The sequence below is a fragment of the Larus michahellis genome, chromosome 13 (genome assembly GCF_964199755.1).
Source record: "Larus michahellis chromosome 13, bLarMic1.1, whole genome shotgun sequence".
NCBI lineage: Eukaryota > Metazoa > Chordata > Aves > Charadriiformes > Laridae > Larus > Larus michahellis.
In genome coordinates this window covers 17,298,721-17,326,071 of record NC_133908.1, presented here as the reverse complement: position 1 = coordinate 17,326,071, position 27,351 = coordinate 17,298,721, and the positions used below count along the sequence as shown (strand labels likewise).

Sequence of the window (27,351 nt, the reverse complement as noted above, 5' to 3'; positions counted from 1 at the left end):
AGAGGCTCTATGGAAGGCCCTGAAACAAAGTTTACAACGTCATCATCTGTGATAAGGAGGGACTGTCAAGACTGATAAGATGTACGTGCAGGAAGCCTGGCTTCAAGACCCAAGAACGTAATGACATAGGGAAGAAGCCCCAGTCGCAGAAGTGGGCTGTCCAGAAGCTTCTGAGATGCAAGACCGAAGCATGCTTTAAGATTCTAACGCAAGAAGACCAGCAGCCAATTGGTGCTATGCGCAGGGGTGCGAGCATTCGAGACCCTAGGGAGGGTGCCCGAGGCACCACACGGTGCTCCTGGAGCTTAAAGATGACCTTGAGACCTGAGAAAGGTCTAAGACGCAGAACATGGACCACACGAACGACATGACAACAGACACAGGCTCGAAATGCCCTGCCTGAGATGTGCTAGCGTCACACTGAACAGTAAGCCACATCCTTTACCTGCCTAAAAGGATACTGTGCCCCGGGACAGTCCTCGCCACTACGCTAACTTCAGAGACCCCTTTTTACAACTATCAACTTCATCCTCTTGGCCCCTCATGGGCGCCAGTCTCTCAACTTATCTTTTGGATAGCCAGGGGTCGGAAACCATCCTTGACGCAATCCACAAAAAACAGCCATCCGATGTCTTCCTGCAGTCACCAGCTTCCTCCTCTTCCTCTGCAAAAGGAAAAAAAAATCTCAAAAACAACCACAGCATCAGCAATAAGCATCCTGAGAGGAGATGCCAACCTCTTCCACAACACCTGCATCCTCCCAAACGCCGTGGCGTTATGCTCGCCCGCTCCACACTGATTCTGGAAGCTAAAGCTACAGTGACAATTATTTATGGCAGCTAGGATACCAAGAAACACAATGTTACCAATGCGCTTATGTGAAATCACCAGTTCTGTGCTCATCCTCGCTACTATCGGGCTCACCTCAAATGCAAGAGGCTAGAACAGACCAGACCCCATCAACACCCAAACTGAACTACAAAACCTGTCTAAGACAGAATCGTGAACCCGCCTCCCTTTCCCAGCCATCCCCCAGCACCAAAACTTTAGAAACCCCTTCTCTTCTCCTGAGCCATCAAAGAAAGAACCCCACTTCTTCCTGACAGCTCCTGCCCTCCATTAGCTGGCTTGAGCCCTGCATCAGTCACTTCTTGGGAGCTGCTCTTCCAAGCCCTGCCTTATGTTCAGCAGTAACCTCCTATCTTGTGTATTACTACAGACTTCAGGCTCTGCTACAAATCCATGAAATCAGTGAAGCCCTGATATGATCTACCAGGGGCCTGCCACAAGCCACAACAGCTCTAGGGCCACCATGATACTCTGCATATCACCGGGGAAGACAGTGAGCTGTCCCATACCCTGAAAGACAACATGCCTTACATCCCTGCTGCTTCCTCAAAGCACTAAAATCCAATATATATACACATACAAGACATTCATCTTAACTCCTACTCAATAATCTCATAACTGGCCCAATTAAGGCTAATAAAAACAACTAGTAAAAGAGTGTTGTACAAAACTAAAAAAAAAACCAGAGTTCTATCTTCAATAAAGCAAGGAATTACAATAAGACACACAGCACCTGGAATAACAAAAGAAAAGAGACATAATATTAAACCACCTAGCCACACTAAACACTCATTGCAAAACCACTGGTCTGAAAAAAAAAAAAACACACAAGAAAGGTAACATACAAGTCCATTTTCTACTATATATGGTATTAAGGCTTACAGTAGATGAAAAGTCTTACCTCTAATTTCTTACCTATACTAGTCTTAATATTAAAAGAGAGCTACCCAAACAGCTGAAAAAGCTCCAAAGCTGCACTTTACTTAACAAACTATAGAGCTCTCACCCTGGAAAAGCCCAGCAGCACAACAAGCTCCTGAGCCGACGCTGTGGCTCATATACTCTGGGCCCCGCCCACTGCCCTTCCCACAATCCTCTGGGTAAAGGGCGGGGCCAACCCCCGAGAAGCATAAAAGTGCCCAGAGGAGCAGCATGTTTTGTTATTTGCCTTAAGTTTACAGTGTGTGAGGTGGCAAAGAAGGAGAGTGACCTTTACTAGAAGAGATACCTGCTGTTTTACTACAACTCTATCTATTGCATCAACAACATGACCAGGTAGGCAATTAGATTGGGGTTTTTGTGGAACATAGATAGAAAAAAAACACCACAATTTATGTACTGGAGTATCATTTTAAAAAAAAATCCCAACATACTACTACGCGCTTATTCTTTGTTTCTAGTAAGACCATGTATGTTACTGAGCTTCTGCCAGAACTGTATTCTGGATGGGACTGAATGACAAAACAGAATCAGATTGCATAAGAAAACATTCTCAACAATATCTTCCTCTGCAAAACAAGTTATTTACTCTAAATTAGCAGCAATTTTGAGTCATATTGATGATCTCTTTTTGACTTATGTACTCAACATTGCTACTTCAGTCACAAAAGACAGAAAGCAACAAAAAAGCATGCAAATATAAGTTATGTACCTGAAACTGCATAAAGTACATTAATTAACATCTAAGTAGCTAGAACAAAAATAAGTTGTAAAAGGCAACAAAAATAATCATGGCAGATATATTGATAAAAGTAGATAAAGGCTAAGAAAAGATCTGAGCCTACAATAGACATCGTTAGGGTACCAGATACAAAATAGAAACATAATATAATGCAGAAACCAAACAGACTGCTCTAGAGCACAGAGATGATTTTGGAAAAGGCTCTGGCAGAATGAGAGGCCTTGTCAGAGAGATTAGAGAGGTCCCGAAGGGGCCAGAGAAACCAAAGATGTCTTGGGATATGATGAGCTCAAAAGGGAATCGAGCAAAATATGGCTGTCCTCAGGGGACAGACTGCAAGTGCACCAACAAGATGAGAGGACCAAAAGACTGATGGGGTTAATGGTTGCGGACTCTGGAAAGGTTCTGAGGGGAAAAGAGGGGTTCAAAGTGCCCTCCGGGACTAAAACAGGGCTCTGGGGCATAGGGGATGTCTGATGAGAGCTTGGCGATGGGAGTGGGAGAGTACCAGTAAGCTTCAGAGATAACAAGGCAGAACTCTGAAGGGGATTTTGACAAAGTACAGATGATGTTAGGGGGCCGGGGACAGAATGAAGGCATCCTAAACAGCAAAGAGGAAGTTAAGGGCACTCTGAAGAGCGCAAAAAAAAACAAAATCAAAAGGGAGCTGAAGTGCTGACAGTGCTGTGGGGTATGAGAAAGGACTCGGAGGACACAGCTTTAGAAAGCAGGGGCATTATGAGGGAGCAGGGTAGGAAAAGAAGGCTCGGAGATGCAGCGAGGGCTTAGGAGTCTTGGGAGGGGGTCTGGGCAAACTACATGAATGAATGAGGGAGGAACCGAACAGAGATGCCCTCGATGGCAGAGAGAAACATGACGGGGCGCCATGTAGCAAAGAAAGATGAGAGGCTCTGATGGAACAAGAGACATAGGGAGGTAAAATGCTAGGAGAGGCTGTGGTGTTTGAGGAAGGTCTTGGGAAGCTTCGTGAGGGTGGAGAGGCATTGAGTGGGGGGGGTAGACAAAAGAAGGCTGGGGAGGACAAGGAGGAACTTGGATGATCATCTGAGGGGAGCATGGATGTTCCCATGTGGCCGGGGACTGAACACAGGAATCCTAGGTAGCATAGAGGAACAAATGAGAGCTCTACAACTCAAAGATGGACCCACCTAAAATGCCACAAGATGGATGTGGAGGGCCAGGAAACTCCTGGGGGGCATCGTGACCAGGAGAAGAAAAGTCCTGGTGGAGACAGAGAGACAGAAAAATGATAGGAAGCGTGATGATTAAATCCAGGGGGAATCTGAACTGGGTAAATGTTGCCTTGGAGGCCAGGGGACTAATAGAGGCAGGGCTAGAAGGAGGAGAAGACAGAAGAATGGGGCTGGGTGTTGAAGAAGAGCCTGGGAAGACCCTCCTGATGAGCAGCGAGGTTCAGACTGGACCCCCTTGCTTTCTAAACTCCTTCTCGGAGAGGAGTCCGGGTGCGGCTGGATCCAGTCTTAGCCTCCAACTGGAAAGGACAATTCGGACCCGGGTTCTGTCACAGAGTTGGTTTAATACAGCTTGAGCTGGGTACCTCGGAAGAGGGACCCCCTCAATACTTTTCCTGTGCTTTGTAAAGCCTCAAAATCTACGACGTAAGCAGTTTGTGCCCCTGTTCACATGACAAGCGTGTGTCTCATTTCTGATAAAATTGTTCAGCCATCACATGTCCTCTTTGATGACTGGAGTTTTGGTGCAAATGCTTTTACCTTCTGACCTGGTTTTGTGACCTCTTTGTCACATCTGCACCTTTATTTTATCCTCCTCCTGCTGACTCGGGATAGAATGGTCTCTTTCTTCATTTCCAAGAATTAGAGTTCCCTTTCCTTTGATCATAACGGTCACTGTAGTTCATAATGTTAAGCATATAATCTTCCTTAATGTTACTTATACAATTTCATTGTGTTAGTTAAGTTACAATGTATCAAAGTAAAACAAAAGTACTATCCATCCTTCTAGGACTAAGAAGGAGTTCAGCCAAAGTTTGCTATGTTGCTGGGTTACATCTTGCAGGTAAGGCTTCGCCAGTCTAGGTACTTATGCTAAGCAAAACTTGAGTGTTGGACACCGGCTCGCAGATATGGAGTCAGGAAGCCTTCTGAGGGAAGGAGAGGGGTGTGCGAGGTCCACGACAAAGCTGAAGATGTACTAAGGGCAACCCTAAAGGCATTTATAGTGGTTGTGACACCATGAGAGGGGTCCTGAATGGGCCAGAGAGACCGAAGAAGGTACAGGGACATGAGGAGGAAGTCCGGAGGGGATTGCAATGAAGTACAGATGTCCTCAGGAGGCTGGGGACCAAATGGAAGCATCCTAGATGGCGCAGAGGATGATAGGAGGGCTCTGAGGCACAAACAAACCTGAGGACGGGTTTCTGAGGGAAAGACCTCAAACATAATTTTATAAGTAACAGGGATTAAGAAAATAAGGAAAAAAATTAAAAAAATAGTGAACTCAAAATGTGTAGAAAGAAAATCAAAAACCAGAAGGTGCTAAGGAAAGGCAAGAAATAATTAAAACTAAAGGTGGCAAAGGAGATAAATGTAGACAGAAAATCCTAAGAGCATCCATGATTAAAGAAGCAAGGAAACAAATTACAAAATAACAATGGCACACTAAATCGGAGATGTAGAAGGAAAAATTAAAAAGCAACAGCACTAAGGAAAGACAATAAATAATTTTAAAATGACAGCAAAGGGAACAAAAGTAGGCATAGCAAGAACAGTTAAAGAATGCTAGCTGGTAGGGTAAATAAAGAGAAATATTACAAAATAGGGATGGCGAACAAAAACAGATGTAGAAAGAAATTTTTAAATGCGACAGCAGTAAGAAAAGACAAGAAATAATTAAAAGAAAAGATAAGCAATAAAGATAAACAGGATAAAAGTAAGGAATTTAAGAAGTGATGGGGATTGGGGAAACAAAAGGAAATAACTAGGAAATACGGAATGCAAAGTGTAATGGAGATGTAGAAAGAAAATTCTAAAAAGGCTCTGTGTTAATGAAATAAAAAAATTAAAAATATACCCAGCAAATGAGATAAAAGTGGACAGAAAGAACCTTTTAAAAGCAAGAGTGGTTATGGAAAGAAAGGAAAAAAGATAAAAACATAGGGACAGCAAACTAAAAAATGTTTACAGGCAACGAAGTACAAAAACAATACAGAACAAATTAAAATCGGTATTGGCAGCCTCATAAAAGTAGACAGAATTTTTAAAGCGAGGTGGTAAGAGAAAGACAGGAAAAATTAAAAGGCGAAGATGGCAAACTGGATAAAAGTTGACATAGTAAGAAAATTTAAAAACCAAACAGATTAAGAAAAGAGGGAGAAAAAAATAGGGTCAGCAACCTGAATAAATAAAGACAATGAAACAAAATTTTAAAAGTAACAAAGTAGAGGACAGGCAAGAAGAATTAAAAAACGCAGACAGGGACCTGGGTAAGCGGAGACACAGAAAGAAAATTTGGAAAGCAACGGGGTACTGGCCATACAGGTAGTTAGAAAGTTAAATAGCAGGAGATAGAGTTGGACCAACAGCCACAGACAGAGGACAATGGAAGAGGGATGGGGGGGTGAAGCAGAGGGAGTCACTGGAAATAGAGATGGGTTGCTGGGTAGAGGGAGACCTACAAATGCAATTTTCACAAGCAACAGTGAAGAAGGCAGCGTGGGAAGAATGAAATAATAGCAGATGGGGAGCTGGGAAGGCAGAGGCGCAGAAAGGAAACGGAGAAGGGGACGGAGTACAGGGTGGCATTGGCAGAAGAGCAGAAACTTTGGGGGAGCCAGAGTCTAGGACAGGCAAAGACACAGGCAGAGATCATGAGAAGCATGGCAGGGAAGGGCCTGGACACACATGAGAGGGCATGTGACTCACCACAGCTCCTGGCGCAGGTGGGAGACCTTCATGGCCCAGAGGCTTCTCTCTCTGCCCCTTGCTCCTCAGTGGTGCTGGCAGCCTGACCCTTGCCTGCCTAGGAGCGGGTGGTGGGTGCCTCGATGCTCTTCTCCCATGAGGCATCCCAGAGGCATGGTGGCTCACACATGCAGACGACAGAGGCAGCGAGCTCCTGGTGCTCTGTGCTGGTGGTGCACTCTGTCGGGGATGGCTGGGAGGGATCCTTCCTCACCATGGGAACTGTCTGTGCCTTGCTGGAGGCACATGCCTGTGGAACCCCCTTTGTGTCACTCTTCAGCCAGCTCCAGCAGGCAGCTGTGCCCAGGCAGGGCCCTCAGCACAGCAGAGCCAGCTGTGACCTCAGCCTCACTGGCTGAACCTGAGCCTGGCCGAGCCCATCCTCCCCTCATGGGTCTCACCTGGGCTGCTTCAGCCCCAGCTGGAGCCCAATGGGAAGAGGGGCCATTGCCAAAGCCCCACAGCACATCACCCCCTCCCCTGAGCCTGTCCCCAGCAATGAACTCTGCACCCTGTGGGCAGCAAATGCATCTGGGGGCACAGAGGAGGCAGGAAGTGTTTATTCCTTAATGTGCCTAAGAAAGCCCGGCAGCAAGCTGGCTACAAGGCTCAGTGCCCAAAGGCGGCAGGACAGAGGGACAAAAGGGAAGAAAAAAGCAAAAAAACCACAAGAGATAGAGAAATAAATGAGCCAGATGGGGACCAGGGGAGAGAGGTGGAAGTAACCAGCAGCATAAGACGAGACAACATACAGGAGCAGGGGAAAAGAAACATGATCAAGAAATACAAAATAGAAACAGGGACCCAGGCAGAAGTACACACTGATAGAAAATTTTTGAGAAGCGACAGGGTACAAGAAACATAAGCAAAAAAATAACAGGCAGATGCAGAAAAAAAAAAATGAAAAAAGTGACAGTGTGCTGAAAAGAGAAGGAAGAATTGGGAATTATAGGCAGGGAGATGGCTAGGAGGAGATATAGACACAAAATTTTGAGAGGCATAGGATATGAGAATATGAGAATCATACCGAAGACTTAGATACGGAGAACTGCCAAACACCAGTATATGTTAGGGGCGGACGTGCTGGGAAGCAGCTCTGAGGAGAAGGACCTGGGGGTCCTGGTAAACAGCAAATTATCCAGGAGCCAGCAGTGTGCCCTTGTCGCCAAGAAGGCCAATGGCATCCTGGGCTGCATGGGGAAGACTGTGGCCAGTAGGTCGAGGGAGGTCATTCTCCCCCTCTACTCTGCACTGGTGAGGCCACAACTGGAGTACTGTGTCCAGTTTTGGGCTCCCCAGTTCAAGAGGGACAGGGAACTACTGGAGCGGGTCCAGCGTAGGGCAACCAAGATGATTATGGGACTGGAGCACCTCCCTTATGAGGAAAGGCTGAAAGAGCTGGGACTCTTTAGCCTGGAGAAGAGAAGGTTGAGGGGGGACCTGATTAATGTTTACAAGTATCTTAAGGGTGGGTTTAAGGAGGACGGAGCCAGGCTCTTTTCAATGGTTCCCAGTGACAGGACAAGGGGCAATGGGCACAAGCTAGAACATAGGAAGTTCCGTCCAAATACACGGAAAAACTTCTTTACAGTGAGGGTGACAGAGCACTGGAACAGGCTGCCCAGGGAGGTTGTGGAGTCCCCTTCTCTGGAGATTTTCAAGACCCGCCTGGATGCAGCCCTGAGGGATGTGCTTTAGGTAAGCCTGCTCTAGCAGGGGAGTTGGACTAGGTGATCTCTAGAGGTCCCTTCCAACTCTGAAGATGCCGTGAAAGAGATGGAGGAAGAGAATTATGAAAAGCGACAGGGTACAAGAACATGGGAAAGAAATTAATGTTAATTTGGGGAGACAGAGAGAGGGAAAAGTAGCAAGAAAATTTCAAAACAAACTGGGTTCAACAAACCTAAGCAAGAATTTAAAAGAAAGGGATAGAACTGGAGAAATAAAGTTTCAAAAGAGATTGGGTAAAAGAAACATAGTCAAGCATTAAAAGACAAGGACACAAAGCTTAATAGAAGTAATCTGTGGTGGATTGACCTTGGCTGGCCCCTGGGTACCCACCCAGCCTCTCTATCATTGCCCTTCCTCAACAAGACAAGGGGAGAAATTAAAATGAAAAAGCTTGTATGTTGAGACAAGGACAAAGAGGTTGCTCATAGTCACAAGAACAACAGACTCAACTTGGGGAATTTCACTTATTGCCAATCAAATAACAAGAAATAAGAACTAATTTTAAAAAACACCTTCCCACCACCCCTCTCTTTTTCTGGGATCATCTTCACTCACGACTTCTCTACATCGTACCCCCGGACAATGCAGGTGTCAGGGAGTCGGGATTGTGGTCAGTTCATCTCACATTGTCTCTGCTGCTCCTTCTTCCTCACACTTTTTCCGCTCCAACAGCGGGGCCGCCACATGTTGCAGGGACTTTCTGCTCCACTCCTGGCCAGTGTTGCTGATGGGCTTGGCTTTGACCAGCGGCAGGTCCCTCTCTGAGCTGGCTGTGCCCAACATAGGGGGAGCTTCTGGTGTCTTCTCACAGAACCCACCCCTGCAGCCCCTGCCCCCCGCAACTCAGCCAACAAAACCTTGTCACTTAAACCCAATACAACAGCAATCTACTACAGGGCGGGGTGGGGGGGGTGTGAAAAAACAGGGAAAGGGAGCCACAGGGGAAAGAAGACAGCTATGGGCTACAGATCAGACAGGAGGAAGCAACAGGGAGCAAGACAGAGAGAACCATGAAGGCAAAAATTGGCTATGGGACAGATCTTTTAATACGATAACATCCTTTATATAATATAGTAGATACAGGTTTTTATTTTTAACTCCTTTTTATATACATACACTCATATTTTTCAATATGTATAAAAATGAGAAATTGTTCTTTTTTTCAATGCCTCATACCCATATATACAAGTTTTATTATTTTTTTAAATACACATCCCCCACAAGAATTTTCAGGCATTTTTTGGGATGTGAACTGCCTCTTTAAGGGGGAACCCCATGTGACACACGCACACCCTCAAAAAGGTCTTGTTTCGCCTTAGAAATACCATCTGGAGTACAATTACAGCCTGACATTAAAAAAAATAAAAAACCACAACATACAAACATTACACCCCACACAAAGCAGCCTTAACATCTTCGTGATGCACTCTGCTTCACTACTGCTGAACAGCCCCTCCCACATAGCTCTGCTCATCCCAAAATAACCCCATTAATTAAAGAGCTGCCCACACAACCTGCTGATGGCTACTTGATGGGAGTTGTCTGTACCACCTTTGCCTCAACAGTCTAGGTAGATCAACAAACTAACCATAGACTCCTATTGATGTTCCGCCTACCCCAGAGTTTACATGACTGGGCAGAGCAGCTCCGAGCCAAACACACACAAGCACAGACCGACATTACACAGAACACTACAAACAATGCACCTCACAGATGAGGGAAAACTCTCAGCAAGAAGGATGACACCAACATAAGCGACTGTCGGGCAAGAAGACCTGCAAGACCACAATGGTGACAAGAGAAGGCTCTAGGGACACCCCAAGAAATGAGTACAATGTAATGGTCTGGGACAACAAGTGACTCAAACTGAGATGTACATCCAGGAAGCCTGGCTTCAAGACCTAAGAACTTAAGGATGCAGGGAAGAAGTCCCAGTCACTGAAAATGGATGGCTAGAGAACAGAGCTGCTCACGCAGCCGGGAACAATGCTGCAGTTGAGGACCACCCAGAAACTTCCAAGATGCAAGACCGATCCACTGTTTAAGCTTATAATGCAAGAAAAGTGGGGCCTGACTGGGGCAGTGCCGATGAGTACTGGCATTCAAGACTCTTGGGATGGTGCCTGAAGTACAGGCTGTGCTCCTCAAGTGTAAAGAGAGCATTGAGACCCAAGGAAGGTTTAAGACACAGAAGACAGACCACACAAACAACACAACAGATGCAGGCTGGAACCACCCTGCCCGGCTCATGCTAGCATTGTGCTGAAGACTAACCTGCTCCCTTTACCTGCCCAAAGGGCACAGCTCCAGGACAGCCCTCTGCCCTTCTCTAACTTTAAGACGCCTCCCTGCAAGTCACAAACTTCTCCCCTCCCAGCCCCTCCCCAGCCCTGGCCACTCAACTTAGCTTTCAGAGGGCTGGAGGTCTTAAATCTGATGTCAACAAAAAAAAAAAAAAAACCACAAACACACAGCACATCGACTATCTGGGATATTCCTGTAGTCACCAGGTTCCTCATCATCATCTACAATTAAAGAAAACCAAACAGTGACAGCAAGAAGTTTCAGAGAGGCCACCTCCAACCTCTTCCACAATTTCCCCTTCCTCAAAAGCACAATGGGATTCCACTCACCTGCTCCTTCCAGAGTCAAATGCTGTGGCCGTCATTGCTTGAGATACCAAGAAACAAAATTACTGTTGCACATGTGAGAAATCACCAACCACAAGCTCCTCCTCACTGCTGCCTCGGCTCACCTCTAATGCTCATCCAGTTCCAAAGATGGCTCACAGGGCACCTGCAAAACCAGAAGATAAATAATTAACCAGGTTGCCATATAATACTTCACTATTAAGACACCAATGGGGCCCACAACCGCCTCACCTTCTCAGCACGCTCATCAGCATGCGGCTTAGTCCCTCTGAGCCTGCGTCCTGCACCTGAAAAAAAAAAAAGCCAACGAAAAGACATATGCTGACACACTGCCCGACACCTCAGCCTGCCTACAGCCATTCCTGTCTCCTACTCCTTTACCCTGGCCTCTCGCCCACCTGCCCTCCATGGTTTTGGGCTGCTGCTTTGAGGCTTACAGACTACCTGTAAAACAGACACAAAGGACACTAAAAACTTCACCCACAATATAACATCTGAGAAGAATTGCTGCTTCAGCCCACTAGTCATTGACCGCCTTGCCCGAGAGTCACATCCGGTGCCAATATCCTGCTTTACTCATCACTTCATACCTTCAAAATGAAAAAAAAAAAAACCCCACACCCCACCACCAAGCTATAATATAATGACATAGCCACCGGTCACATCTTCCCTCCAGCACTGTGAACTGACCCACCTTCTTACAGGGTCCCGCTTGCCTTCTCCATGACTCTTTAGTGCACATCTTGTCCCTCTGCATCTGAAAAAATTAGTAAACAAGTCACCCAGACGCTGATCAGTAGCTGAACAATTCCAGGGGTCTTGTTTCCATTTAGGAATATCATCTAGGCTCCAACTACAGCCTGCCATTAAAAAAATTGGACCCAACGTTAATCCCCACACATACAAGCCTTAACACCTTCAATCTGCTTCACTACTGCCAAACAGGCCCTCCCAGGAGGCTCCAATCATCCCCATAAAACACTATGGACAATGGCTGCTTGATCCCAGATGAGTGTATAACCTTTGGCTAAACAGGCTTGGCAGATCAACAGATTACCCATAGACTCTTATTGCTGTTCCACCTACCCCTGACTCTACATCCCCAGGCAGGGCAGCTCCACACCAAACACACCCACGTGCAGCCGAACACCACACAGCACTATAGACAACAACGTGACTCCAAGATGAGAGAAAACTCTCCACAAGAAGAATGACTTTCAGACAAGAGACGCTGTTGGGCAAGAGGACCGATGGCCACAGCACGGACGTGAGGAGGTTCTGTGGCAAAGTCATAAAAATCATAAAAGAGTCAAATGTAACAGCCCATTCTAAGAAGTTCCTGTCAAAATGGAGATGACATATGTGCAGGAAGCCTGGCTTCAAGACCTGAGAATGTAAGGATGCAGGGAAGAAATCCCAGTCCATAAAAGCAGATGGCTAGAGCTGCTATAGCTCAGAGAACAGAGCTGCTCATGCAGCCATGAACGATGCTGCAGAAGAGGACCATCCAGAAACTTCCGAGAGGCAAGTCCAATCTGCACTTTAAAATTGTTATGCAAGAAGTGCCCATTGGGCGGTCTGCCAATTAGCACAGGCATTCGAGACTCTACAGGGGCTGCCCAAGGCACATGCTGTGCCCCTTGAGTGCAAAGAGAAACGAGGACATCAAAACCTAAGGAAAGTCCAAGACACAGAAGACAGAGCACACAAACTACACAACAACAGACACAGGCCAGAACTGCCCTGCCCAGCACACACTAGCTTTGTACTGAAGAGTAACCCACTCTACCTACTCAGAGGAGACTCCTCCTGGATAGCCCTCTGCTCTACCCTGACTAGAAAACTCCTCCCTGAAACTGTCAACCTTGGCCCCCTTCCAGCACCTGTGCCTCTACTTAGCTTTCAGACAGCCAGGGGTCTGAATTCATCCTTGACAAAAAACCCACAACAAAGAGCTAACTGATGTGTTCCTACAGTCACCAGGTTCCTCTTCATCTGTAAAACAAAAAGAAACCATGGCTCCAGCAGAGACCACCCTGATAGTAGAGGCCAACCTCTTCTACAGCACCCTCATCCTCAGAGGTGCCATGGCAATCCGCTCACCTGTTTCACACCGATTCCAGAGTCAGAGGCTGCAGCAACAATTATTTATGACACCTAAGATACCAACAAACACAAAATTACCATTGCATTTCTGTGAAATCACCAGTCCCATGCTCCTCCTCAATACTATCCATCTCACCTCAAATGCAGGGCACAAGACCAGACCCTCTTGACACCCAAATCCAAGTGCAAAACCAATATGACAAAGACTGAGGAACCTGCCTCCATTTCCTAGCCAACCCCCAGCACCAAAACTTTAGAAACCCCTTCTCTCTCCTCAACTGTCAGGGAAGGACCCCCACTTCTTCTTGACAGCTCCCATTCTATATTTGCAACCCTGAAACCCCTGTGTCAGCCACTCCGCAGGAGCTGCTCTTCTGAGCCATGCCCTGTGTTCAGCAGGCACCTCCTATCTTCTGTCTTCCCACAGACTCTGGGCTCTGCTATAGACCCACAAAATAAGTACTGCCCTGACACAATCTACGAGGGGCCTGCTGCAAGCTGCAAAAACTTCTAGGGACACTACGGCACTCTTTGGGCAATGGGGAAAGGTGATGAGCCATACCATACCCTGAATGACACTATGCCTTACATCCCTGCTGCTTTATTGAGAAGTGCTAAAGTACAATATGCAGATGCATACAAAATGCTCACCCTAACCCCTACAACATAATCTCATCATCAACCTAATTAAGAGAAACAAGAGCAGCAACTCACACAGCATACTGCAAAACTGGTGGAAAAAACCATAGGCCCATCTTCAATAAAGTCAGGAATTCTAGGAAAATGCAACACTCCTAGAATAAAGAAAAGCACACTATTAAACCGTCTGGGCATCCCCTAAACACTCATCACAAAGTTACTGACCTGAAAAAAAGGAAACAAGCTGCATACCAGTCAACTTTCTACTATACAGGTGGCAGGATGTGTACTGGTCCTGAAGGTCTTAGCTCAGCCTTCTTAACTCTGTCTCCCTAAATACCAAAACATGCCCACCCCAAAGCTGCAGCCAAGTGAAGGACCAGCAGAACACCAACTCCAGAGGAGCCCAGCAGCAGAACAAGCTCCTGAGCCGAGCCTGTGGCTCATATACCCCGGGCCCCGCCTACTGCCATTGGGCCCCGCCCACCGCCCTTCCCACAATCCCCTGGAGAAAGGGGCGGGGCCAACCCCCCAGAAGACAAAAAGGTGGCCACAGGAGCAGCAGCTCCTTTTCTTATGCCTTAAGTTCCCAGCAGGCAAAGCAACAATCACTTTTAGTTCCATTGGGCATTTGCCTCTGGTGATTCTCTTACTGCTTTTGTTTGAGTTCTGTCTAGTTGTTACTGTAGAGAAGAGAATTCTGCAGCCGTCACCTTATTTTTGCGATCTTCAGATATTTTCGTGGTTAACTGTTAATCGTGTTTTATGGTTTTAGAAGAGTGCTGGAAGCAGCTGATTTCCAGAAGACTGATGAGCTCTTCCTGGATCCTGGAGGACTAAAGTGCCATAGAGAGGCGCGTTGGCTGACTGTGCGGCGCCCTGGAGGACTAAAGTGCCATAGAGAGGCGCGTCGGCTGACTGAGGGGCGCCCTGGAGGACTAAAGTGCCATAGAGAGGCGCGTCGGCTGACTGCGCGGCGCCCTGGAGGACTAAAGTGCCATAGAGAGGCGCGTCGGCTGACTGCGCGGCACCTTGGAGGACTAAAGTGCCATAGAGAGGCGCGTCGGCTGACTGCGCGGCGCCCTGGAGGACTAAAGTGCCATAGAGAGGCGCGTCGGCTGACTGAGGGGCGCCCTGGAGGACTAAAGTGCCATAGAGAGGCGCGTCGGCTGACTGCGCGGCGCCCTGGAGGACTAAAGTGCCATAGAGAGGCGCGCCGGCTGACTGCGCGGCACCCTGGAGGACTAAAGTGCCATAGAGAGGCGCGCCGGCTGACTGCGCGGCACCCTGGAGGACTAAAGTGCCATAGAGAGGCGCGTCGGCTGACTGAGGGGCGCCCTGGAGGACTAAAGTGCCATAGAGAGGCGCGTCGGCTGACTGCGCGGCGCCCTGGAGGACTAAAGTGCCATAGAGAGGCGCGTCGGCTGACTGCGCGGCGCCCTGGAGGACTAAAGTGCCATAGAGAGGCGCGTCGGCTGACTGCGCGGCACCCTGGAGGACTAAAGTGCCATAGAGAGGCGCGTCGGCTGACTGCGCGGCGCCCTGGAGGACTGAAGTGCCATAGAGAGGCGCGTCGGCTGACTGCGCGGCGCCCTGGAGGACTGAAGTGCCATAGAGAGGCGCGTCGGCTGACTGAGGGGCGCCCTGGAGGACTAAAGTGCCATAGAGAGGCGCGTCGGCTGACTGCGCGGCGCCCTGGAGGACTAAAGTGCCATAGAGAGGCGCGTCGGCTGACTGCGCGGCGCCCTGGAGGACTAAAGTGCCATAGAGAGGCGCGTCGGCTGACTGCGCGGCGCCCTGGAGGACTAAAGTGCCATAGAGAGGCGCGTCGGCTGACTGCGCGGCGCCCTGGAGGACTAAAGTGCCATAGAGAGGCGCGTCGGCTGACTGAGCGGCACCCTGGAGGACTAAAGTGCCATAGAGAGGCGCGTCGGCTGACTGCGCGGCGCCCTGGAGGACTAAAGTGCCATAGAGAGGCGCGTCGGCGGACTGAGGGGCCACGGAAATGAACACCCGGAAAACTGCCGGGCACTGCCGGGGACGCGGTAACGCGTAAGTGCCGATACTGGAGCGCCGACGGCCGCTCTCGAGGCCGGGCGGGCGGCACCGATCCCGCTCGAGGCGGCGGGCAGCTCGACGGAGTCCCGGCGGTCCTGGTTCGCCCTCCGACCGCCGCGCTCTCGAGACCGCTTTCCGCGAAGCCGCGCATGCGCACGAGCTGCGGAACCAACGCACAGCGCCGCCGCGGGCGGGTCCAAGGCGGGCCGGAGGCGGGGCCACAGCGCACGGAGGAGCGCACACCTGCAGGACCAGCCTTGAGCCGCCGGGCGGCAGCACCCCCTTAGTTATTTACACATTATCTATTTAGGGAATTTATATCACCTGTTTGCACTTATGTAGAAAATATGCTTACACTTATACATTAACATTTATGATACAGAATATCTATTTAGACTGTCTGCTTACACATCTATTTTGACACTAATATCTCTTTATAAATACATTTTTTTAAATGTTTTTATATTCTAGGATCTTTTGTATAACAGAAGCACAGAATCATAGAATCCTTAGACATAGAGGTTTTTATTTTGAACTTATTTTACATACATAATATTATTTCTCAAAATATATATTTCTCATATATAAATGACAGACTGTTCTCTATTTCAATGCCTCACGCCCATAGTTACAGGTTTTCACATTTTTTAAGGCATCCCAAGATTTTCAGACTTTTTGGGGCTGTGAACCACCTCTTTTGGGACACCCTCACGTAACCCCACGTCCCCCACTCACCTGCTCCTCTGCTGCATCACTGCTGTCCCAATGACATCGAGGTACCCCAAATGACATCATCGCAACCCTGAGACACACAGACATCCTTCTATTCACCCAAAAAAAATGCCCAAAACACCCAGACCCAGGGCTGGCCCCTTCCCCTCAGGTAGGCTCTGCCACCAGCTGCAAACCTGGGCTGGGGCATCTCTCGAGCAGCAGGAGACGCCTACGACGAGGCACCTGGAAAACAAAAATCCCCAATTATAGCTCAGCATTTTAAAAAATAACCTGGAAGGGAGCTGAGGAATTCCGTCAGGCCGAGGGATGGGACAGGAGCTGAGCTACAGGAGGATTCTGGGGAAAACAGCTCAGCTCCAAACACGGCACAACCTGCAAAAGCCAGGATGCCATTACGTTCTTAGCGTAAGGGCGAACACTCTGGCCAGCGCTGGGAAACGCCTGGCCCCTTCCTCCCAGTGCAGCTGCAGGGAGATCACCCAGCAGGGTGGCAGGAGCAGGCTGTGCTGTAACACCAGAATCGATGCTGACAGACCCACTGCCGCAGGTACAGCCCTCACGCTGCCGCTGCCCACCTCGCTCGCTGGGTCAGTGCAGCCGAGAAGGAAGGGTAAACTGTGAACAGCAAAAGGAACAATAAAGAACAAAGCTCGGTCATTCACGTTATGCTGAAAAGGTGTGCCTACATTTACATACACTCATTAAAAATAATTGTACTGTAGAAGTATTTGACTTTCCTCTGGCACTAATTTTGCTCGCACAGCTATGAATTGATACCATTACATTATCTCTCTCCAAAATACATAGCTATAATTTGACTATAGGTTTTTTGTGTGCTACACAAGGAGGAGGGACGTCTGGCCAGCTGCACTGCCCAGGAGAGATGCTACTGGACTGCTGAGGAAACAGGCCACTGAAAGCCAGACAGAAATAAAGTGCTTCAGAGCACACCGTCTAAATAGCAGGAAAAAAAAACAACGTTATATTCAGTTGCCTCTCTTTTTAAAGCATTAGAACAAATACCTATCTGGTTAAGGACACCTCCTAAATTGTATGCTACAGCTATACAGGCAGTTGCAGTTTAAACCATGCAAGCCAGTTTGCAAATCATAAAAATTTAACGTTTTTTTTTTTATACGGTTTCATTTAGCACAGAAAAATCAGTGAGATAAAAGAGCCCCCCAAACGGTTTTACCTTTGCGGGGGAAGGGGGAAATCAAATCTACATTGTATGCTACAGCTATACTGGCAGTTGCAGTTTAAACCATGCAAGTCAGTTTGCAGATCATACAATTTTAACTTTTTTGGTTTTCAAAGTTCCATTTAGCGCAGAAAACCCAGTGAGATAAAAGATCCCCCATACGGTTTTACAGGGCGTGGAGCGGGGGGGATCAAATCCCCGGCGCTGCAATCCATCAGGCTACTAAAAAAGACCGGCAGATTGGCTAATGCTTTTGGCTGTGTTGAACATGCAGAGGAATGTGTTTTTATGGTATCTCGACTGTTACAACCGAGAACCCAAAGAACGGCGATGCCACCAAACTGTTGGAAAATGTGCTGTGCTTGGGCCTTTGGAAGGAAATTTTTTTTCTTTTCCTTTTTTAGAAGGGAGCACAAAGGCTTGTTGCTGATGGGAATTCCATGAAATGCAACTGCTTTGAATGAACAACAGTCCCATTTTGGAAAAACCTCTTTCCAAGCAAAGTCAAAATGACACGCTGCAGGTTACAGACAAAGGACGTTATTGGAAGCCACAACTCACCAAAACCACATCAGGACTCGCCATCAGCAGTTATGAGGCTGCTGATGCTTCGTGTCAAAGCCTGGAAAACATGCAGAAGCGATGCCGATTTGTCCTGTTTTGTCCGTGTCTCTTCTTTGACCTGGATTGCTTTTAGGACAGAGGCCGGTATCTCAGTAAGGTTTTTGAGTACCACCATAAGATATTTTTAAAATTTATTGACTGAAAAAGCATTAAGCTTTTATCACAAAAACAAAGTCTGCTTCTTCTGAACACGTGAACTCTTACGAACAGTTTCTTCCCTCTTCTAGTACAAAATTATTTTCACAGTATCATTTAACAGTAAGCACACAGAAAGAGAACATTATGCTCTCAGGAAGAGAAAAATAAACAGAGGGAAGTAAGCTTTGCACAGGCATAACATGCTCCAGAACAGACTTTATTTTACTTTTAGGATTTTGTTAAAATATTTCATAGAAGAACTACAGAAGGAGAGCTGGCACCTCCTTCGTGTTAACTTCAAAGTCTACACGACAAGGACCTTAGGAAAAAAGCAAACGCGCATCGGAGACGTACCACATACTCGCAGAGCACTCCGGATCCTTTCCATCTGTCCTGTACTGTCGTGGCAGAAGAAAGGGTGACCGCAGAAGAAACGCTGGCAGTTGACGTTCTGCCAAGAGAGGAAAAAACCCTTTAGCGTAAAGCTGGTTAGGAATCTAAAGCTCCCCTCTTTTGTGGAGGTTTGCAAGGACTACAGCCAAGCGGAGGAAAAAGTATTTGGCTTCATCTCTAGCACAGTTGTTGATACGGGACACTAGAGCTTTTGCATTTTTCAGACAAACCTGTCTTTTTTTGACTCACTGGCAGCTTTAGTTGCCCTAGAGCCACTTTCCCAGATACACGCAGATACACACTGCGACAGACACAGACGCCTATGCACATTTTCTTCAGCCTACATAGAGACAGGGTTTCCTCACCCTACACATCCCGAGTTAAAGGCTACAGCAACCTACCTCTCCTTCTAAACTGCCTCCTTGCAAAAAAACAGTGATTTCTTTCCAGGCCGTTTTTCCCAACGGTCAAGATCTTTTCAAACTGCCATTGTGCCACCAAACCTGCTCAGGGTCCCTCCCAGCTTTTGGATGCCCTTGGATTTACCGGGCACACGCTCACTTCCACCTCCCAGCAGCAAAAGCACAGCACGCTCTCAGACCAGACTGCAACCCTGCGGGTGCCCGCACACACCCGGCTGCTTTGATGAGGAGCCCCTGAGCGTCCCAGTGAGCGCAGGCTGCACGCCCAAGGTCAGCTTCACCTGCACCCATTTCAGGGCATGTGGTTTCTGAAACTGCGAACTGAAAACCGCACCTTGACACTTGGCCACAGCAGAAGTGATCCACAATGAGAACTCCACAAAAACCTAGCAACGCAAATTGCAAACCCGCATCAAGGGAGAAAAATAAAACAGCTTCACCTGGTGCACAGGAAAGCAGGAGAGGGAGAAAAGGGTCAGCGTTCATAGCCCTTACAGAAAACAGGCATTCTTCTTCCACTCCTAAACCTGTCTGTTGGGTCTAAATATCGCAGTGCTACCATAGCCATACTGAGAGTAGGGAACAACAGCCCTGCCACCGGACATTTACGGAGCAGGACACACAGACAGAGGGACTTCTTTCGCCACACATAACCCTGAATTTCCTGAAAGTTTATGTTTACCAAAAACAGTCACTTGGAACATACTGCCAAACAACATTTGGCAATTAAACTTTGACGTGTTGGAGACACACAATTTTGGGGGAACTTGCGATTTGCTTCCTGCTGCAGCTGTTCTTCTTCCTTCAGAAATTCTACTTGTAGCCAAGTTATTCACTACCGGTTCAAGCACTTACCTTCCTGGTATTACCAGCACTTTTACACAGGCAAGTCGCTTAATTGCTCTTCTAAAATTATCCAAGTGAAAGTTGTAGCCACGAAAGAGGAGAGACAAAGAAAAGGAGAGATCAGGCAGCAAGAGAGCTCTGCAGGCTGCCACCTGCAGTCAACATCACACTGTTTTTGAAAGCACACACACACCCCACCCCCACAAAAGAAAACAAACAGACAAAAACCCCAGGACCTTGTATCTTTTTTGTCTGGCAGAGATCATCCCTGTCTCAGCATATTGTCCTGTCAGCGCATCCCGATGACATTTGCATGTGACAAAGACGTGTTCAGAAATAGTCCAGATCTCTAAGAGCAGTGTCATTTTTCTGGTTTTAATAAGCACAACTCAATTTTAGTCACTGGCACGTCTGGGAGGAAACTAATTAACTTTTAAATGTAGCCTCCCCTTGTGGGGAAAAAATGTGTTAAAGACTGAAAAAAAAGAAATATGATTCAGAGCTCCCACCATGAGGGAGCTGCATGGATATTAACAAAAGTGAAGACCAACAGCAGCAACATCCAGTGAAATTTGGCTTTAATTCTGATCATGACCCTCTAAGTCTACACCTCAGTCCTACGAGGGACCAGTCCTTTTCTGGAAGGACAAACTTTTTTTACTTAAAAGTCTTAGAATAAAGGCTCCACGGAACAATGTGGATTGAGACACAGAAAAACATTAACACTCCAATAAAAAAAATAAAAATAAAAATCAAATGACACACCAGTTTCCATCACGTTTCGTTCATTACATTTCCACTGGCATCTAGGTGCTCAAACATTAACTATAATGACACCACAGACTAGTAAAAATTTAGTTATGCACAAAAAATAAAAGGCTGTTTCCAAGTCGCCCATAAAATAAGTATGAACGAACAGAAGAGAAACGCTTGACCCTAACGAAGGTAACAGGCAGTTCTTAATTTATCCTAGATGAAAGTTCGGGTTTTGACCCCAAAGGAAAACATTCCTAACTGCCAAGGGACCAACTCAGGCACGAAGCACGCTCCGTTAACTGCAACTCCTCATCAGCTTTTCTGCAGTATCAGCAAATTTGCTTTTTCTGCGGCTTTGACATGGAGTACCTGTAGCATCCCTGAACTTGCAAACGTGCCTCCCCACTCCCCCCTGCCACTACCTGAGCAGCAAGCGGAATCAACAGAGCAGGATTTTCTTCCCGTGCCACTGAAGGTGACCCTGGGAAAAGAAAAGCAGAGAAATAAGCCTGTTTGTTTGTCACACCCAGCCAACGGGAACAAGCTGGGGGACCCGCAACCCACTGCTGCCCTCGGGAGCGGGGCCGGGATGGACCCTCCATGCAGACAGAGGCACCTGGCGTGGATTTCACCTTGAGCCCTGTTCCTGAGACCAAAGCCACACAACTCCCTGCTTCTGAGCCCCAAAACCAGCACCACGAGCCTGTTTGCCAGCGCCGGGAGCAGGAGACCTGGACTCCGTGCCGGGGCCCAAACCAGCTCCCCCTCTCTGCTTCCTCACCCACTCTGCAGCTCCCCTAGGCGACGTTGAGAGCCAGGGGAAGCGCAGCCTTCCCACAGCGCGGCACCCCCAGGACCCTACGGGCAGTCTGGGGGAGCGCTGGGAAACTGCAGAGGCGCTGCGGAACCGCGTCTCTGCGGAGCGACACCAGCACGGCCCGAGCACCGCTTTCTTACCGCCGTGCCGGGCTTTATTTCGCCGGCATCGCCAGCACCGCCCCTCAAACCCGCCAGGCCGAAGGGACCCCGCGGGGAGCCGGGCCCAGCCACCCCCCTCCGACCCGTCAGTGTTCCCCCTCAGGCCCCCCGCTCCCCCAGCCCCACTGAGGGGCCCATCCTCCCTCATCACCGCTCAGGCTCCCCGCTCACCTTGACGCGGTCCAACTGCTTCACAATGGTCTGGCGGCGGCTGGCCAGCATTTTCCCCCAGGCCCCTCCGCTTCCGGAGCGCCCCGTCCCGCCCACGCCGCGCACCCACTGGCCACTGCCCCGCCGCCCGCCAACCTCCTTGGGCATCCCCGCTCCATTGGCCCGTCTCCGTAGTCAATCCCTATCACGCCCCACCCCCGCGAGGTGATCAGACCAATGGAAGAGCGGCGAGGCGATCCTACCAATGGGAGCGCGGCGCCCGCGCTGTGATTGGTCCACCCTCCCGCCCACCCGTACGGGAGCCGTTGCCATGGTGAAGACGCCCGGGCGGGGACGAGGGGCCGTCGCCGTGGCAACGGGGCCGGGCCCGCCGGAGGGGAATTCACCCAAACCCGGCTTTTTCCTCTTTAAAAGTTTTATAGATTTGTGTGCGGCAGCACAAAATAAACCCGTTGCGCGGCCTTGTCCCCCCGCAGCGCTCTCTGGGGTCCGGCCCTTCGAGGGCGGGCGGGCCTCCCGCAGTTCGGGTGCGTGTGGCAAAGCACCTGCGCGGCGGGGCGGGGCCGAGAGGAGGCGGGAGTCGTGGCCATGCAGAGGGCGAGTCCGAGGGGAGCGGGAGGCGGGGCCAGGGCGGGCGGGGAGGCGCCCATTTTAAGGGAGAGTCAACGGTCTTCGAGGCCCAGCTTGCGTGGAGTACCTGTGGCGTCCCTGCACGACAGGGCTTGGAGCGGGCCTGGGGCTATGGGACAGGCACGTTCCCCATTGCAGGGGCGGGGAGAGCCTGCTCCACCCCCCCGGGGATGGGCACTGGCAGCCCACCTGCAGCCAGGGTCCCATAAGAGGAGACTGGGAGGGCAGTGCCATGAGCTGCCCTCTCCCACCTCCTTTCCCAGACCAGGAGCTGTGCCCACCTTGGTCTTTCTGCTGCCTGCCCGTGGGCTTTTGGCTAGCCCGGCGCGGGCCAGCCCTGGCACAGTGGGTCATCCCACCAAGCCTCATGGATAGATACTCCTGGTGCGGGCACAGCAGCCCTCTGCTGCCACCCACATCTCCTCTGGCCTGTTCCCTGGGGGTCTTCAATGGCTCAGAACTCCCCTGATGTCTCGGCTGTGGCAGCATGGGGCTCAGGCACTGCTGTTCACTGGAGGCGGCTGTGTCTGAATAAAGGTGATCCCTGCAGGATGAGCACCGGGTGCCGTGCCTGGCATGGGTGGGGGTGATGTCAGCCAGGGGGTGGTTTGGGGATGCAGGCAGGTGCTGCAGCCACCAGCACAGTGTCTTGGCTGTGCGTAACTCTGGCCAAGGCTGGAGCAGGGACCCCACCAGCAAGGCCACATCATGTCAGGCAAGAAGTGGGGAATAGCACCAGCGCAGCCCAGCATCACCCAGCCCAGTCCCGCTCCCTCCAGTGCGGCCTGCAGCTGTACCCAGACACGCACCAGCACCATCACCCACATGCAGACCTTGGGTGCCTACATTTAATTTCTGCCCTTCATGGCTCACCCCATACTGCAGTCGGGCCAGCCTGAACACACAGAGGGAGGATGCTCCTACCAATGGCAGCTCGTTGCTGAGCATGACATCATCGTGTCGTCCTCCCATATCACTGCTGCATCATCATCTCACATAGATTTAACCTCAGCATGATGTTCTTCCTCCATTAATCACCATACTTTAGCGATTCCCTTATTTTTAATCTTTATAAGCAGGGTTTTCTTCCCATTCTTCAACAAAATACTTAATGGAAAACATGGGGAGTCAGCTCCACGGGTGAGTGGCAAGCCTGCAGAAGGGTGAAATTAAAAAAGACACCGTGTTTTTATTTCATTCTCCCTCCCCAGATAGGTGCAGTGGTGGGGAGGGCTCAGCTCACCTTCTTTGGGGGATACTACACAAAGATGAGAGCTGGTGGGGGGCAGACACAGACCTCCTGCAGTCCCTCCTGCACCCACGAGCCCTGGCACCCTGCCACGGAAGCAGCCACCCAAAATGTCCTGGAAGGGAAAGCCAGTGAGAGCTGGGGCATGTGGTGAATAATTCAAGATAATTTTAAAAAAATATATATAGTTAGATGTATATAATAATATATCTAGGCAGTTGGACTAGATTATCATTGTAGGTCTCATCTAACTGAAATATTCTATTCTATATGAACATATTTGGGAGGGCGGTGATTCTCCCCCTCTACTCCACTCTGGTGTGAGACCCCACCTGGAGTACTGCGTCCAATTCTGGAGCTCCTACTACAAGAAAGATATGGACGTGCTGGAACGTGTCCAGAGAAGGGCCACGAGGATGATCAGAGGGCTGGAGCTCCTCTCCTATGAGGACAGACTGAGGGAGTTGGGGTTGTTCAGTCTGGAGAAAAGAAGGCTCCGAGGAGACCTTATAGTGGCCTACCAGTATCTTAAGGGGGCCTCCAAGAAAGCTGGGTAGGGACTTTTTGGGATGTCGGGTAATGGTAGGACTAGAGGGAATGGATTAAAACTAGAGATGGGTCGATTCAGATTGGACGTTAGGAAGAAGTTCTCCACCATGAGGGTGCTGAGACTCTGGAACAGGTTGCCCAGAGAGGTGGTGGAAGTCCCATCCCTGGAAGTTTTTAAGGCCAGGTTGGATGGGGCTCTGAGCAACCTGATCTAGTGGGAGATGTCCCTGCCCATGGCAGGGTGGGTGGAACTAGATGATATTTAAGGTCCCTTCTAACCCTAACAGTTCTATGATTCTATATATTAGTGATGTATAGCACATATAATACACCATAATATTGTAAGATAAATCAATAATATTATCCTATAATATTATGGCATATTATTATAATATGGCATATTATTAGTTTTTTATATAAATATATTATATTTATAATTAAGAATATAAAAGGAAGATGCCTTAGGGGCACGGAGAGATGCTCTTCCAAGGGGGAATATGTCCCTTCATAGGCACCTCACCCCCTCCCTCCCAAATTACCAGCTACCTGGCTCCTTGCAGCCCATGTCCGGTGCAATGAGGACGGCGGTGGGATGTTTCTCCCCGGCACTTGACACACACCCGCTTGTCCCGGTGCAGCCGGCGGGTCCAGGCCTGCCCACGGCAGGGGGGCCTTACCTGCGTCAGGCGGAAATAGCTGCAGTAGCTGGGGAGGGGAGGAAAAAAGAGGGAAAAAGGGGGGGAAAGTGGAGGGGGAAAGGGGGAAAACGGTGGTTGGAGGGTAGGGCAGAGGTCATAGTGTTTTCTCAATGGATGGGAGGGTATAAAGGGGTGATGGGTTTGGGGGTGCAAAGGGAACATGATTTCAGGGAGAAGGAGGTGGAAGAGGCTCTTGGGGGGCTGCAAAGGGGCTACAGCTCTAGGAGGGGGTGCCAAGGGGCTACGGTTTTGTGTGGGTTGCAAAAGGGCCATGGTTTGGCGGGGGAGCACGGGGGGAAGGATAACGGCTCTTAGGGAGGAGGGATGTGCAAAGGGGCCATGGCTTTGTATGGGGGTGCAATGGGGCTATGGGTCTGGGGCGGGGTGCAAAGGGGCAACAGCTTTTAGGGGAGTGCAAAGGGATCATGGTTTGGGGCGGTGGGAAGGGTAATGGCTCTGGGGGGGCATCCACAGCTCTAAGAGGGAGGTGCAAAGGGGCCATAGTTTTGTAGGGGGCGTGTAAAGGGGCCATGGCTGTAGGGGGTGTGTGCAGAGGTCACAGCTTCAGGAAAGGGGGGAGTACAGAGAGGCCTCAGCCCCACACCCACCCAGACAGTTCCTCCGGCAGCAGCTGCCCATCTCTCCGCCAGGGATCCCTGAAGTCCTGGCTGAAGGAGTCAGGTAATATCTTGGCCACTTCTGGCAGAGGAGCAGCCAGGGTGGGGGACATGGATGGTTAAAGACACCACGGGATGGGCAGCGGGGACAGTCACGCACAAGGGAGGTGGCCATCCCTGCGGGACCCGCGTTACCTTTGGCTGTCTCACAGGTTGGGTGCTCGCCCAGGCAGCCGCGGCGCTGCTTGAGGTCGGGACAGGGCTCTCCTCCGTGCCGGGGCGGGACGGTGACCTGGCGGCTGCGGGCCTTGCTGCCAACCCCACACAGGGAGCTGCACCTGCTCCACCGCCCCCAGGGCCCCACCGCACAGCCCACCGCTACCAGCAGGCCAGGGGAGCGGAGAGGGAAGAGAGAGCTTCAATGGCATGAAAAATGGAAAGAGGACAGGGGAGGCACAGCACAGGGGACGGGGAGAGAGGGAAAGGGTCAGGGTGACCCTGGCAGCCCCTCTCCCCTGCCCTACCAGCACAGTGGCATTGTGCACTGCTTCCGCAGAACTTTATCCCTGCACTGCTACCGCAGCTCTGCATTGCGCTGAGCTGGGACCTCGCTAATCTACCCAGAGATTAGGGAAGGCTGACTGCTGCAATTGTCCCAGGGGCCGCGGCGCACACGATCCTGGGTTTGGGTCCCCAGGGTGGGCTGGGTCTGCACCCCCTAAGCCCACACTCTCTGTTTGTCACCCCCAGTGCAGCCCCTGGTTCCTGCGTCCCTGTGCAAGGCGCTGCCAGCAGCAGTAGCAGGGGTGGCACCATGGCTCATCCCGCTCAGGTTCCACACTGACAATTTAGGCTTGCAGTGACAGTGCTACTGTCATCTGCAGACCAGAGGCCACCCCTGCGGGCTCTCTTACTGCACTGGGAGCAGCCAGATGTTCAGCATAGAAAAAAGTGGAAAATCGGGATATTACTCCAAATCCAGCCCAGCCGGCCTCCCCAGAAGCATCCTGTTACTGCTTAAAGTACAGGGCTAACAGATAACAGCAAACACCTGCCACCAAAAGCACCAGGCCCAGGCTAGCAACCCCAGCCCCAGGGCTTGCCCCCAGCATGGGGTCCAGCTAGTGCCATCCCATCACGACACTCACCGGCATGGCGGCACACAGCACGGTAGTCCTCACAGCAGTCACCTGTCCTCTCGCAGTACGAGTCGCAGTAGCAGCGTGCCGTATGGCTGCCTGAGGCCCAGCAGGTGTTGTTCCTGCCTGGGCAGCACTGGTGCCAGCAGCCGCCCGCAGCACCTGCCAGGTAGCCGGTGGCCAGCAGCCAGCCCCCGCAGAGCAGCAGGCCCCACATGGCACTGGGTGCTCACAAGCCCCCAAAGGACGGCTTTCCCCCCACACTGGCAAACACTGGGCGAGGAGAGAGGGCTGCCGCAGCATCAGCACTGGGAGCCCTGTTTGCACCGCCCCTGGGCTGGGCAGTGGGACAAAGCCCGTTCCCTTCTGCTCCACCGCCCCTCGCCATCCTGGCTCTTCCCTCTGTGGCCAGGGTAAGGAGTTAATAAAATTAACTGGGATGGTTAATAAAACACTGTGCATGGGATAATGCAACCCCAGAGCTGCCCAGGAGCATCTGTGAACGGGCACTGCTGGGTTGATGCTGAC

At 50.1% G+C, this 27,351-nt stretch overlaps 2 protein-coding genes and 1 long non-coding RNA gene across 10 annotated transcripts; all 3 read right to left on the bottom strand.

Moving 5' to 3' along the window:
• Nucleotides 1-9,206: 9,206 nt before the first annotated feature.
• LOC141750704 (uncharacterized) lies at nucleotides 9,207-14,003 on the bottom strand. The gene is made up of 4 exons (XR_012589757.1): nucleotides 13,872-14,003; nucleotides 13,695-13,774; nucleotides 12,978-13,031; nucleotides 9,207-11,631 (listed from the first exon to the last, which is right to left on the bottom strand). It is a non-coding gene; the product is annotated as an uncharacterized LOC141750704 (long non-coding RNA).
• A 2,180-nt stretch (nucleotides 14,004-16,183) lies between these two features.
• On the bottom strand, nucleotides 16,184-22,591 carry LOC141750579 (uncharacterized). The gene is made up of 6 exons (XM_074605932.1): nucleotides 22,487-22,591; nucleotides 22,239-22,346; nucleotides 21,942-22,122; nucleotides 21,215-21,273; nucleotides 18,730-18,826; nucleotides 16,184-18,303 (listed from the first exon to the last, which is right to left on the bottom strand). Exons 1-6 carry the CDS (start codon nucleotides 22,589-22,591, stop codon nucleotides 18,185-18,187), a joined length of 669 nt encoding a protein of 222 aa, XP_074462033.1. The 3' UTR covers nucleotides 16,184-18,184.
• LOC141750841 (somatomedin-B and thrombospondin type-1 domain-containing protein-like) lies at nucleotides 22,249-27,341 on the bottom strand. Of its 8 annotated transcripts, none has more exons than XR_012589802.1 (6): nucleotides 26,833-27,341; nucleotides 25,676-26,062; nucleotides 24,913-25,046; nucleotides 23,815-23,935; nucleotides 23,445-23,724; nucleotides 22,249-23,142 (listed from the first exon to the last, which is right to left on the bottom strand). XR_012589802.1 is itself a non-coding variant. In XM_074606665.1 (6 exons), the coding sequence occupies exons 1-5, from the start codon at nucleotides 27,038-27,040 to the stop codon at nucleotides 23,830-23,832; spliced, it is 747 nt and encodes a 248-aa protein (XP_074462766.1). In that variant the 5' UTR covers nucleotides 27,041-27,341; the 3' UTR covers nucleotides 23,406-23,724; nucleotides 23,815-23,829. The 8 variants fall into 8 exon arrangements, 5 of the variants coding, with proteins under 5 accessions (XP_074462766.1, XP_074462765.1, XP_074462764.1 ...); XR_012589803.1 differs by having other exon boundaries at nucleotides 23,496-23,724; XM_074606665.1 differs by lacking the exon at nucleotides 22,249-23,142 and having other exon boundaries at nucleotides 23,406-23,724; nucleotides 24,916-25,074; nucleotides 25,676-25,766; nucleotides 25,880-26,062.
• Between the last annotated feature and the right edge of the window lie 10 nt (nucleotides 27,342-27,351).